Source organism: Alosa alosa, chromosome 7, assembly GCF_017589495.1.
Source record: "Alosa alosa isolate M-15738 ecotype Scorff River chromosome 7, AALO_Geno_1.1, whole genome shotgun sequence".
Taxonomy (NCBI): domain Eukaryota; kingdom Metazoa; phylum Chordata; class Actinopteri; order Clupeiformes; family Clupeidae; genus Alosa; species Alosa alosa.
In genome coordinates, this window is record NC_063195.1 from 32,077,730 (window position 1) to 32,092,129 (window position 14,400).

Consider the following 14,400-nt stretch of genomic DNA (forward strand, 5'->3'; position numbering starts at 1 on the left):
ATATTAAATTGAAATTGAATTGAAATTTAGCTTCTATCCACAAGTAATCAGGATACTGAAAGAATGTTAACAACTCCACATGTGCTATCATAATACAGTTAAACAGAACATACACATTCCAAAAGATTGGAAAAACTATACTGTCCCAGTGGTTTTATATGTTTTTTTACTTTTTGTTATTTTTTTGCCCTTCAGAGTTAAATTTTTTTTTTAAACATTAAGTATTTCACTTGTTCTGTGAAGCTAAGTTGGCTCTTTACTGGTAATGATGTTGCATCTGTCTTCAGTACATGGAAATAAACTCAAAACTTGAAAATAGCAGATGAAAACTATAGTCTGTCTATCTGACTATACTTAGTTTGTCTCTCCAATAGACCCTTGTGGAAATGAATGCATGCATGCTGTGTATATTTATGCAGAATACATTATGTGTGCAAATACAACATATAATATCAATAACTATCAATTAGACATTTTTTTATTATGATCATTTTATTTACATATGCAAAAAGACATTTTCTTTCAAGTAAAAGTCATCAATATGACAACTATATAAAAAAAATCAATATACAAGTTTCAATAACCAAATGAATGTTTCTATGGTGAAGGTTCTCCTGCATTTCAATTTGTAGTTTTTGACATGTGCATTCCAAAGTCCATCTTAGTCCACCTCCTCAATGGTGGGGCCCTGTGAACTGGCCCCTGGGCCACTGCGTGCCTGGGCACCACAGCCTCCTGCTGGCATTCCTCCAGGCATCCCTCCCTGGTACAGTTTGGAGATGATGGGGTTGCACACCTTCTCCAGCTCCTTCTGCTGGTGCTCGTACTCCTCTTTGTCGGCCAGCTGGTTGTTCTCCAGCCAGGAAATGGCCTGGTTGCACTTCTCAACAACTGTTTTCTTGTCCTCCTCACTGATTTTGCCTTTCATGTTCTCATCCTCAACGCTGCTCTTCATGTTGAACGCATAGGACTCCAGGGTGTTCTTGGCAGCAACCTTCTCTCTCTGAACGTCATCTTCTGCTTTGTATTTCTCTGCATCCTGCACCATCTTCTCAATATCCTCCTTGCTCAACCTGCCTTTGTCATTTGTAATGGTTATCTTGTTCTCTTTGCCAGTGCTTTTGTCCACTGCCGACACATTGAGGATTCCATTAGCGTCAATGTCAAAGGTCACCTCAATCTGGGGTACTCCGCGTGGGGCCGGGGGGATCCCAGTCAACTCAAACTTGCCCAGCAGGTTGTTGTCCTTGGTCATGGCTCTCTCTCCTTCATACACCTGGATCAGGACCCCGGGCTGGTTGTCTGAGTAGGTGGTGAAGGTCTGGGTCTGTTTGGTGGGGATGGTGGTGTTGCGCTTGATGAGGGCAGTCATGACTCCTCCAGCCGTCTCGATGCCCAGAGACAGCGGGGCCACATCCAGCAGCAGTAGGTCCTGGACGTTCTCAGACTTGTCGCCCATGAGAATTGCAGCCTGGACTGCAGCACCATAGGCCACTGCCTCGTCAGGGTTGATGCCCTTGTTCAGCTCCCTTCCATTGAAGAAATCCTGCAGCTGCTTCTGGATTTTAGGGATTCTGGTGGAACCTCCCACCAAGACGATGTCATGAATTTGTGATTTGTCCAGCTTGGCATCTCTCAGGGCCTTCTCCACAGGCTCAAGGGTTCCCCTGAAGAGGTCGGAGTTCATCTCCTCAAAGCGAGCTCTGGTGATGGAGGTGTAGAAATCAATGCCTTCATATAGAGAGTCTATCTCAATGCTGGCCTGGGTGCTGGAGGACAGAGTTCTCTTGGCCCTCTCGCATGCTGTGCGCAGCCTCCTCAGTGCCCTCTTGTTCTGGCTGATGTCCTTCTTAAACTTTCTCTTGAACTCCTCCACAAAGTGATTCACCATGCGATTATCAAAGTCTTCCCCACCCAGGTGAGTGTCCCCAGCTGTGGCTTTCACCTCAAAGATGCCATCTTCAATGGTTAGGATAGAAACATCAAAGGTGCCACCACCCAGGTCAAAGATGAGGACATTACGTTCACCACTCTTGCTTTTGTCCAGCCCATAAGCAATGGCTGCTGCTGTGGGCTCGTTGATGATCCTGAGCACATTCAGTCCAGCAATCACTCCAGCATCCTTGGTGGCCTGGCGTTGTGAGTCATTGAAGTAGGCAGGTACAGTGATGACGGCATTGTTTACTTTCTGTCCCAGGTAGGCCTCAGCAATCTCCTTCATCTTGACCAGGACCATGGAGGAGATCTCTTCTGGGTTAAATGTTTTGTTCTCTCCTTTGTACTCCACTTGAACTTTGGGCTTTCCTCCATCACTGATGACTTGGAAGGGCCAGTGCTTCATGTCAGACTGCACGACGGGCTCATCAAATTTCCGTCCAATCAGACGCTTGGCATCAAAGACCGTGTTGTTGGGGTTCATGGCCACCTGATTTTTTGCAGCATCACCAATCAGCCTCTCTGTGTCTGTGAAGGCCACATAACTCGGGGTGGTTCTGTTGCCCTGGTCGTTGGCAATGATCTCCACTTTTCCATGCTGGAACACCCCCACACAGGAGTAGGTGGTACCCAGGTCGATACCAATGGAAACACCTTTTGCTGATGACATCTTGAATTCTGCACACATTTTGAACATTTGAATATAGAATAATTAAAAATTATAATATCTTATGATATTACTGATGCACCATCAACAATATATCAAAAGTTAAAACAAATGAGTATAAATCAATGTTGCTACTGCTTTCTGTACATAATTTTCAAGTAGCCTAGGCTAGGTCTATTAGCTTATGGATTTTTGAGAGGCTATTCCATAAAGCTCATGTCACAGCAAATGTGATCATATTAAAGGTTACAGCCTTCATAACATACAGTAAATAACAAATATTATGTTTGAGCTTTGTAGTTCAATAAAGCATGGGAAAAAACATATCGTGAATTAATTTCTCTAGCCTATATTAATTAGGATATCTCAACTTCAGTCTACAGGCTTTCTAGCCCCACTCGAATGCCTAAACAACATCATTTTGTAACATAAACTAACATTTACTCACAGTGACTGGCGTTATCTTGAAAGTTGCTTTTTTGTGGTAACCTACAAATAAATTATCCGTCTTCTTGCTTCCTCTCTGTATTCCAATCCCCGCTGCTTTCCTCTCATTTACTTCAGTCTCTCCCGAACACCTAGGCTACTTCCAATATATATCTCAGCTCACCACACTCCAGCAGTTTCTAGAACAGTCATCTAAGTCTGACCAATAAAATCGTTGCTCGGTCTTCATTGACCAATAAGATTGCAGTAGGTGTCGCAGACGGAAAAATACACAACAGCTGAGTCTTCCAGTGCTTCCAGTAGCTGTCAGAACTTTCGTGAACTTTCAGGAGGTGACGGTGTGGCAAATATTGTGTTGGAATTAAGCAAATTAGAAGGCTAATTTGTAAAGATTATTGACCATTTAACCGTCTCTTCATTATTAGTGAAGTTATTTGTGTCTTTCCTAAAACCTTAACAGAAGTAGGCTTACGCTTTTCTATTCGATTTTTCTTCAGGTTGGCAATACATAGGCCTACCCCATACAAATGTGAAGAACCCCATACAAATATGAATCTGAAAGCCATCTTTAAGCTTTAACAGTATCACACAGACAGGTTTTCCTTTCATTCACAACCTGATCGTAACCTACGATGATGGCATGCATGCAGAATTTCCCGAATAGTTTCCCTTTCTTTTGTGGATGGGTATTAACAAAAAGTCTAGGCTAATGGATCCTGGTGCAATAGGTTTTACAATTCGCGTGAGCTGTGTCAACCTTGCCCGTGCACTGACAGGAGAAAGCCTGAAGAGGGCACACAGGATATGTTTTGTTGATGTGGTTGAGTTCTCAAACACAGTTTCGAGGCCGATACGTAATGATGTAATTGATGCACAATAAACCATGTTCAACATGTAAAGAGTTAGTCTACATTTTTAAGTGAAGACACATTAATAATAATAATAATAATAATAATAATAATAATAATAATAATAATAAAATAAAAAAAAATACAATTCTGCTGTTATCCTCCATTGCCTACAGTAGTATGGGGTTTCCTTATTAGTCAGGTAGGTTAGGCTTACAGAAACCATTTGATCTAGTTAACATATCAACTCACTGCTTGGCAGTAAAAAAATATTTAATCTTTATTCATAGTGGTTGAGATCTCATCATGTATTCTCGATAGTCAATTTGCTTGTACTGATGTTTATCTTCCTCTTTCAGATTGGGATTGAGTAGGCCTCGAATCTATACTGAAATGGACTCTGATTTCAGACCATTTTGATTTTAATCTTTTGACCAATAAAACCCAAAGGACCAACGCATAGAGACCGGCTACATTGTTGAACACCCCCTCTTCCTTTCTGAAGATATTGGCTGAATATGTCATAGTAGACCGATTACATAAACTTTAGGAGACTGCAGAGTAGTACATGTGTCGGTTGTAAACAAGCTGGTTCATGGAGCTGGGTCTTCTAAGTGAACGTCTTCTTTTTTTTGTTAAACATTAAATATTACAAGACAGAATAGAGTCATATTTTTGCAACACTGCTCCGCTCCACTTATGCATTTAATGTTGTATTGTGTTATGCATGGAATGCAACCAATCAATATTACTATCAGGTGAAAAGAGTGGGTGGAGGGGCCCGACAGTCTACAGAAAGGAGATGGTTATGGTTGTGTAAGCTGGATGCTTAACATTTCCGTCGGTATGAATAAAGTATCTATCTATCTATGGAGTGAGACAACCAGATGAGTAAGGGTTGCATGTTGCAGGATTTTTTCCCATCTCCCAGACAATGCAAAATAGTGATTTTTAGGAAATTAGCTTTTGTATAGAACACACTGAATACTTTAAAGCCACATTCAGGGATTTTACGTGATTTCAAGCACATAACATGTTTTGTCACATTCAGCAAACACCTCCTCACTACTGCTAGCTGGCCATTCCGTGCAATTGTTCAGCCCTTGTTCAGTTCCCTGACTGCACCTTGAAGTGATAAAGATGGCCATGCACATATAGCCTAACAATAAGAGCAGTTAGGTAACTGCAGACCCTTGTTCCTATCTCAAGATGTTGAACAAGCTTATAAATAATTTGGTATTCAATTAAAAGTGGAAATTATGTAGGAGGGACAAGATACTGTATGGTGACCCTCTACCTTGATTGGAAGTTGTCAATTAGTTTTGTTATGTGAGCAGGCTAGCAGACAGGCCCAACCCTATCATGGGGCGACGGTATTTATAACTCAAAGGTTTAAATTTGATTGAATTATAAAAGCTCTATTTATAGGCTTGGCAAAAGCCAGAGATACTAATAGTTGTCAGACACCTTTTAAAGGGAGATCAATGGGGTGCACCCTCATGTGTCCCAAAGGCACAATACATGCATAACAATGTCTAATACATAATAATATCATTATATTAAATAACCTGTAACTGATGAAAATAAATTTGTGTAGAGTGTTTTAAATAACATTTCATTAGGCCTGCATTCTGCATTACAGATTGACCGCTCATAAGGGTGGTATAAGACCATCAAAGTGAAATTGTTCATTCACCAAACTATAGCTTCTAACTAAGACTAACATTTTCTCACAGCTGTTCTAAATAATGTACACTATTACACTTTAAACACTATTTCATAGTCATCCAATAAATATCAGGTTAATCATGATGTGAACAAAACAAGAATCCATGAAATTTCATTGTTTCAGACAAATTTAATTTACATATAAACTGCATAGAGTAAACTGTTATTCATTTTTTAAAGAAAATCCCAAAATGAGTAAAATATGAAGACAGAAAGTAAATTACAGTACATCCAATATATTAACAATCTTCTTTCAAGTAAAAAAGTCTCAAGTATTAACAGTGTAAAAAACAATACACAAATTTCAACAAATACAATTTTGTGAGGGAGTTTCATATGCATTTCAACATGTGCATTCCAAAGTCTATCTTAGTCCACCTCCTCAATGGTGGGGCCCTGTGAACTGGCCCCTGGGCCACTGCGTGCCTGGGCACCACAGCCTCCTGCTGGCATTCCTCCAGGCATCCCTCCCTGGTACAGTTTGGAGATGATGGGGTTGCACACCTTCTCAAGCTCCTTCTGCTGGTGCTCGTATTCCTCTTTGTCGGCCAGCTGGTTGTTCTCCAGCCAGGAAATGGCCTGGTTGCACTTCTCAACAACTGTTTTCTTGTCCTCCTCACTGATTTTGCCTTTCATGTTCTCATCCTCAACGCTGCTCTTCATGTTGAACGCATAGGACTCCAGGGTGTTCTTGGCAGCAACCTTCTCTCTCTGAACGTCATCTTCTGCTTTGTATTTCTCTGCATCCTGCACCATCTTCTCAATATCCTCCTTGCTTAACCTGCCTTTGTCATTTGTAATGGTTATCTTGTTCTCTTTGCCAGTGCTTTTGTCCACTGCCGACACATTGAGGATTCCATTAGCGTCAATGTCAAAGGTCACCTCAATCTGGGGGACTCCGCGTGGGGCCGGGGGGATCCCAGTCAACTCAAACTTGCCCAGCAGGTTGTTGTCCTTGGTCATGGCTCTCTCTCCTTCATACACCTGGATCAGGACCCGGGCTGGTTGTCTGAGTAGGTGGTGAAAGTCTGGGTCTGTTTGGTGGGGATGGTGGTGTTGCTCTTGATGAGGGCAGTCATGACTCCTCCAGCCGTCTCGATGCCCAGAGACAGCGGGGCCACATCCAGCAGCAGTAGGTCCTGGGCGTTCTCAGACTTGTAAGCCCATGAGAATTGCAGCCTGGACTGCAGCACCATAGGCCACTGCCTGGAGTCAGGGTTGATGCCCTTGTTCAGCTCCCTCCCATTGAAGAAATCCTGCAGCTGCTTCTGGATTTTAGGGATTCTGGTGGAACCTCCCACCAAGACGATGTCATGAATTTGTGATTTGTCCAGCTTGGCATCTCTCAGGGCCTTCTCCACAGGCTCAAGGGTTCCCCTGAAGAGGTCGGAGTTCATCTCCTCAAAGCGAGCTCTGGTGATGGAGGTGTAGAAATCAATGCCTTCATATAGAGAGTCGATCTCAATGCTGGCCTGGGTGCTAGAGGACAGAGTTCTCTTGGCCCTCTCGCATGCTGTGCGCAGCCTCCTCAGTGCCCTCTTGTTCTGGCTGATGTCCTTCTTAAACTTCCTCTTGAACTCCTCCACAAAGTGATTCACCATCGATTATCAAAGTCTTCCCCACCCAGGTGAGTGTCCCCAGCTGTGGCTTTCACCTCAAAGATGCCATCGTCAATGGTCAGGATAGAAACATCAAAGGTGCCACCACCCAGGTCAAAGATGAGGACATTACGTTCACCACTCTTGCTTTTGTCCAGCCCATAAGCAATGGCTGCTGCTGTGGGCTCGTTGATGATCCTAAGCACATTCAGTCCAGCAATCACTCCAGCATCCTTGGTGGCCTGGCGTTGTGAGTCATTGAAGTAGGCAGGTACAGTGATGACGGCATTGTTTACTTTCTGTCCCAGGTAGGCCTCAGCAATCTCCTTCATCTTGACCAGGACCATGGAGGAGATCTCTTCTGGGTTAAATGTTTTGTTCTCTCCTTTGTACTCCACTTGAACTTTGGGCTTTCCTCCATCACTGATGACTTGGAAGGGCCAGTGCTTCATGTCAGACTGCACGACGGGCTCATCAAACTTTCGTCCGATCAAACGCTTGGCATCAAAGACGGTGTTGTTGGGGTTCATGGCCACCTGATTTTTTGCAGCATCACCAATCAGTCTCTCTGTGTCTGTGAAGGCCACATAACTCGGGGTGGTTCTGTTGCCCTGGTCGTTGGCAATGATCTCCACTTTTCCATGCTGGAACACCCCCACACAGGAATAGGTGGTACCCAGGTCGATACCAATGGAAACACCTTTTGCTGATGACATCTTGAATTCTGCACACACACACAATATACATTTTTGTATTAGTTTAGGACATAATCAAGATAGATCTTTAAAAATATGCTTTGGTATGGCATATTAATGCATCAGTTTATTAATCTACATAAAATTTAAGACATTTTATGTAGGCTAACCTTCTGATAGAAACACTACTGACATGAGTATTAAATGTTCTCATCTACATGGCATAACTTTTTGATTAAAAACTCAAAAACCTATATGCGCCATTGTTGCTGACATGTCGAAAAGAAGAAAGCAACTCCATTTTTTGTTTAGATGGGCCTAGGCTAAATGTTTCTGTTTAATATAGACTAGTCTAGATAGGTCTACATGTTTCTGTTTAATATAGAGTAGTCTAGATACATGTTTCTGTTTAATATAGACTAGTCTAGATAGGTCTACATGTTTCCATTTAATTAGCTAGCCTACTTAAATACCATCATGTTGAATGGAAAAAACCTTTGCTATATTTTTCATTTGATAAAAACTGTTATAGGCCTAATTTACATTTAATGTCAATTAATTAACACACAGCATCCACATTAAACATTAAATGATGTATGATCTCTGGAGGACACAGACGTGTTACCAAGGAGACCAGCACTGCTTGAAATATGTGATAAATCAAACCATAGAAACTAGGCCTAGGCTACAGTCAATGGCCCATTCCACACATCTCCTCATCGTTACATTAACTATCCTTAACTGTTTTGTTTAATTGTTCCTTCCTGTGGCATTTTCAGTGTAGCAGCATGTAGGCCTATTAAGACTGGGCGTCTTTTTTTACAAGAAAAGATGGCCAGGGCGTTATTTTTTATTTGAGAAACTGCTGGCAGCAAAACGCATTGGTGCCATAACCTACGTTAACACTATAGTTTAACTAACGTGACATGCATGAATATAGCTCACTATGCTCAAAGTGGATGGTAGCCTAAAACAAATGTTTCTCCGCGCAAAGATAACGTTATGTATGTCTCCATTCTGATGGTTTTTGGATATGGTCAGTCAACTGGCCCTTTTTTCTGAGAAGTTTAACTTAGCAGTTATGTTAAGACGTTGCAGAAACGCGGTGGCGGTGGCGATTTCAGCGCCGTGGACTTTATTGAAAAACTGTCTTACTACTCCATGGGATTGTAATGCTATGCCTAATGTAAAAATTGAAGCTAAAAAAGCCGCCTAACGTTATAGCCTCTCTCGACTCAAGGGCTCTGGTCTGGTCTGAACATAGCCTGTTTTCAACGTTACATTAGCCTACTGACCGGTAAAGTTACGGTAACAGTTAGCAATATTTCATGAGCTATCGTTACGTTAACAATAATTTACCGTTATTATAACTTTAAGGTATAACGCTGTCCTTTGTCATAAATAACATTACAATGTACAACATAGCCTAGGCTACTTGAAAAGAAATCGAGTTTAAAGTGAAGAGCAACTCGATCCACTTTGACTTACCTTTGATCGTCAGAAGAAGACTTTAACGTCGAAATCCCTTGGTCCTCCGCCGAATTCGGAATAAGATGTCTAGATCTAGAACTATTCAAGTGAACTGTCAAACCCAGTGGAAGCCCACCGTCTTTATAGTTCCGCGCGCTACATTCTAGCAGTTTCTGGAAAGCTCTGTAAGTGCAGCTGTTTCGGACCAATCATGTTGCAGTTTGCTCATTCAGCTGTCGAGACGTTTCCAGAAGCGTGTAGAATATTCCTGATGCACCTCGGTTTGTCGAGAATGCTCTCAACCAGCCTACTCATTAAATTATTTGTCATCGACATTAATGTTATTAATGGACTATTTTTAAATGGAAGTTAATGTCATTATTTGTTTGTGTTCTTGTTGTTGCAAACATTTCATTTTCTTTCGCTTTATCCCAGACACTAGCCTACTGAATTGATTCTGATCGGAGCAGAGCGTCGTTTAATAAACAAGATGCTACGTTTAGCCTAGAATTATTGTCTGTTTAATTTCAACACTTCAACATATATTTGGTAGCCTAGGCATGATAATTTATGTAACTTATGTAACCTCTGCGGAGCTGCAGAATCTTCTGTTCGAAGTCTCAGCTTTTAGTGTGTGGGTGTGTCCGTAGCTCTTATTGGTCAATGCACATAGCCACGATTTTATTGGTTAAAGTTAGCTGAGTGTTCCAGAAACTGCTGGAGTGCGTGTGCTGAGATATATAGGCTACTAGAACGTCTGAAAGGTGTTAATCGCAGTATCCAGACAGAGGTGAACGAGAGGGAAGAGGCGGTGCAGTTCTGAAAAAGCAGAAGAAGAAGAGGCAGGACAAAACTTTACTACTAGAACATTTACCTTCGAGACAACTTTCAATATAACCTCAGACACTGTGAGTAAATATTATGTTATTATGTCTCAAAAATGATTACATTTAGGCTACTGCTGGCATTGGAGGTGGGGATAACAGCCTTGTAGACTAATGCATAGACATTGATAAATGGTGTTTAGATTATGACATTTAGCAAGACTACATATCATTTGCTTTTGGAGGTTTTATGGAATAATTCATCCAATGATACTATAAAGCTGGGGAAAGCAGTATATAGAACAGGTAGCCCAGGCCTATAGTATAGGTAAGGCAACATAAAACGTTTGTGATCAGTGATCACAAACGTTTTATGTTGATCAGTGTATTGTATCTTTACCTGAAAGAATGCCAGTATATTGGAAAACTCGTTGATAGTGCATTAGTGTCATTAGCCCATATCTACCTTGTAAATCATTTATATTTTGTATATATTTTGTGCAGAATTCATTGTATATTAAAAAATCATTTATATTTTGTATATTTTTTGTGAAGAATTCAAGATGTCATCAGCAAAAGGTGTTTCCATTGGAATCGACCTGGGTACCACCTATTCCTGTGTGGGGGTGTTCCAGCATGGAAAAGTGGAGATCATTGCCAACGACCAGGGCAACAGAACCACCCCGAGTTATGTGGCCTTCACAGACACAGAGAGACTGATTGGTGATGCTGCAAAAAATCAGGTGGCCATGAACCCCAACAACACCGTCTTTGATGCCAAGCGTTTGATCGGACGAAAGTTTGATGAGCCCGTCGTGCAGTCTGACATGAAGCACTGGCCCTTCCAAGTCATCAGTGATGGAGGAAAGCCCAAAGTTCAAGTGGAGTACAAAGGAGAGAACAAAACATTTAACCCAGAAGAGATCTCCTCCATGGTCCTGGTCAAGATGAAGGAGATTGCTGAGGCCTACCTGGGACAGAAAGTAAACAATGCCGTCATCACTGTACCTGCCTACTTCAATGACTCACAACGCCAGGCCACCAAGGATGCTGGAGTGATTGCTGGACTGAATGTGCTTAGGATCATCAACGAGCCCACAGCAGCAGCCATTGCTTATGGGCTGGACAAAAGCAAGAGTGGTGAACGTAATGTCCTCATCTTTGACCTGGGTGGTGGCACCTTTGATGTTTCTATCCTAACCATTGACGATGGCATCTTTGAGGTGAAAGCCACAGCTGGGGACACTCACCTGGGTGGGGAAGACTTTGATAATCGCATGGTGAATCACTTTGTGGAGGAGTTCAAGAGGAAGTTTAAGAAGGACATCAGCCAGAACAAGAGGGCACTGAGGAGGCTGCGCACAGCATGCGAGAGGGCCAAGAGAACTCTGTCCTCCAGCACCCAGGCCAGCATTGAGATAGACTCTCTATATGAAGGCATTGATTTCTACACCTCCATCACCAGAGCTCGCTTTGAGGAGATGAACTCCGACCTCTTCAGGGGAACCCTTGAGCCTGTGGAGAAGGCCCTGAGAGATGCCAAGCTGGACAAATCACAAATTCATGACATCGTCTTGGTGGGAGGTTCCACCAGAATCCCTAAAATCCAGAAGCAGCTGCAGGATTTCTTCAATGGGAGGGAGCTGAACAAGGGCATCAACCCTGACGAGGCAGTGGCCTATGGTGCTGCAGTCCAGGCTGCCATTCTCATGGGCGACAAGTCTGAGAACGTCCAGGACCTACTGCTGCTGGATGTGGCCCCGCTGTCTCTGGGCATCGAGACGGCTGGAGGAGTCATGACTGCCCTCATCAAGCGCAACACCACCATCCCCACCAAACAGACCCAGACCTTCACCACCTACTCAGACAACCAGCCCGGGGTCCTGATCCAGGTGTATGAAGGAGAGAGAGCCATGACCAAGGACAACAACCTGCTGGGCAAGTTTGAGTTGACTGGGATCCCCCCGGCCCCACGCGGAGTCCCCCAGATTGAGGTGACCTTTGACATTGACGCTAATGGAATCCTCAATGTGTCGGCAGTGGACAAAAGCACTGGCAAAGAGAACAAGATAACCATTACAAATGACAAAGGCAGGTTAAGCAAGGAGGATATTGAGAAGATGGTGCAGGATGCAGAGAAATACAAAGCAGAAGATGACGTTCAGAGAGAGAAGGTTGCTGCCAAGAACACCCTGGAGTCCTATGCTTTCAACATGAAGAGCAGCGTTGAGGATGAGAACATGAAAGGCAAAATCAGTGAGGAGGACAAGAAAACAGTTGTTGAGAAGTGCAACCAGGCCATTTCCTGGCTGGAGAACAACCAGCTGGCCGACAAAGAGGAGTACGAGCACCAGCAGAAGGAGCTGGAGAAGGTGTGCAACCCCATCATCTCCAAACTGTACCAGGGAGGGATGCCTGGAGGAATGCCAGCAGGAGGCTGTGGTGCCCAGGCACGTAATGGCCCAGGGGCCAGCTCACAAGGCCCCACCATTGAGGAGGTGGACTAAGATGGACTTTGGAATGCACATGTTGAAATGCACATGAAACTTCCTCACAAAATGTTTTGTTTATTTGTTGAAATTTGTATATTTTTTTACAGTGTTAATACTTGTGACTTTTTTACTTGTGATTGTCAATATATTGGATGTACTGTAATTTACTTCCTGTCTTCATGTCTTACTCATTTTGGGATGTTCTTTAAAAAAATGGCCAACAATTAGATATAGATAGATAGATAGATAGATAGATACTTTATTGATCCCCAGGGGAAATGCAAAAACCTCTATGCAGTTTACATGTAAATTAAATTTGTCTAAAACAACGAAATTTCATGGATTCCTGTTTTGTTCACACCATGATTAACCTGATATTTATTGGATGATGAAATAGTGTTTAAAATGTAATAGTGTACATTACAACACAGCTGTGAGAAAATGTTAGTCTCAATTCATAAGTTACAATTATTTTTAAAATATTTGAAATAAAAGCCTTTTTCATGTGGCCAGTTCCACAGATTAGAAGGGATAGTTTGGTGAATGAACAATTTCATCTTGATGGTCTTATACCACCCTTATTAGCGGTCAATCTGTAATGCAGAATACAGGCCTAATAAAATGTTATTCTACACAAACACTCTACACAAAGGTATTTTCATCATTTGGAACAAGATGTCATATATTTGGTGTATTGTCTTCCTATGTTACTAATTTTAAGATGTTTTTATTGTTCTTTAAAAAAATGGTCAACTGTTTTCCCTTGGTTGCGGTTTCCAAAGTAAATTTTTATACAAAATTAAATTTCATGGTCTCCTGTTTTGTTCACACCATGAATCGTTAATTTTGTATTACATGAAAATAGTGTTTAAAGTTAAATTATTTAACATGTTTAAGAAAATTATAATCTTACGTTCATAAATCTGCTGGATTGCAGGTTATTTCACATGAACGTATGTAGCCTGTTAGACAATGGAAGGCACTGTGTGCTTATTATTGGTCAGCCTTGACGGTCTGTGGGCTTTACAAAAAGTCCATTCAACAAATGAAGGTATATTTTTAAAAGTGTCTAGCAACTCATAACGCCTCTAGCTTTGACCAAGCCTGGACACTGGTTGAGGATAATCTGAAACAGCAACACTGTAGGCTCTGTTGTAATGGCAATTCTGGCACTTTTCATTGATCCAAATCTTTTGGCTCAACTCCGATCCCAAACAGCTCTTCATTTGGTATCACTTCTAGCTTTTATACTTCAATCTTTGAATTACAAATACCATCGCCCTATGATCGGGTTGGGCCTGTCTGCGAGCCTGCTTACATAACAAAACTAGACAACTTCCAATCAAGGCAGAGGGTCACCAAATCTTGGTCCTCCTACATAATATCAACATATGTCAACTTCTTTAACACTCTGAGATATGAACAAGGGTCTGCAGTCACCAGAGATATACTGTTAGGCTATTTGTCCATTTATATAATTTAAAGTATTCAGTGTATTTTATCCGAAACCTTAGAATTACAAAATCACAAAAATCACTATTTTTAATTGTCTGGGAGATGCAAAAAACATCATGCAATATGCAACTCCTCATCTTGTTTTTAGATGTTCTCCTTTCCTGATCTCCTTTCTGTAGACTGTCAGGCCCCTCCATGATGTTATTTGATTAGTTGCATTGCATGCATAACAACACCGCAT

General features: G+C 42.0%; 2 protein-coding genes and 1 pseudogene across 2 annotated transcripts; 1 reads left to right on the top strand and 2 right to left on the bottom strand.

The window, feature by feature from the left end:
• Positions 1–571: 571 nt before the first annotated feature.
• On the bottom strand, positions 572–3,175 carry LOC125297669 (heat shock 70 kDa protein). Its single transcript, XM_048248108.1, has 2 exons — positions 3,051–3,175; positions 572–2,613 (listed from the first exon to the last, which is right to left on the bottom strand). The coding sequence occupies exon 2, from the start codon at positions 2,603–2,605 to the stop codon at positions 662–664; it is 1,944 nt and encodes a 647-aa protein (XP_048104065.1). The 5' UTR covers positions 2,606–2,613; positions 3,051–3,175; the 3' UTR covers positions 572–661.
• Positions 3,176–5,763: 2,588 nt separating this feature from the next.
• Positions 5,764–9,554, bottom strand: LOC125297668 (annotated as a pseudogene).
• A 590-nt stretch (positions 9,555–10,144) lies between these two features.
• LOC125297711 (heat shock 70 kDa protein-like) lies at positions 10,145–13,342 on the top strand. Its single transcript, XM_048248163.1, has 2 exons — positions 10,145–10,296; positions 10,768–13,342. Exon 2 carries the CDS (start codon positions 10,776–10,778, stop codon positions 12,717–12,719), a length of 1,944 nt encoding a protein of 647 aa, XP_048104120.1. The 5' UTR covers positions 10,145–10,296; positions 10,768–10,775; the 3' UTR covers positions 12,720–13,342.
• Positions 13,343–14,400: the final 1,058 nt, after the last annotated feature.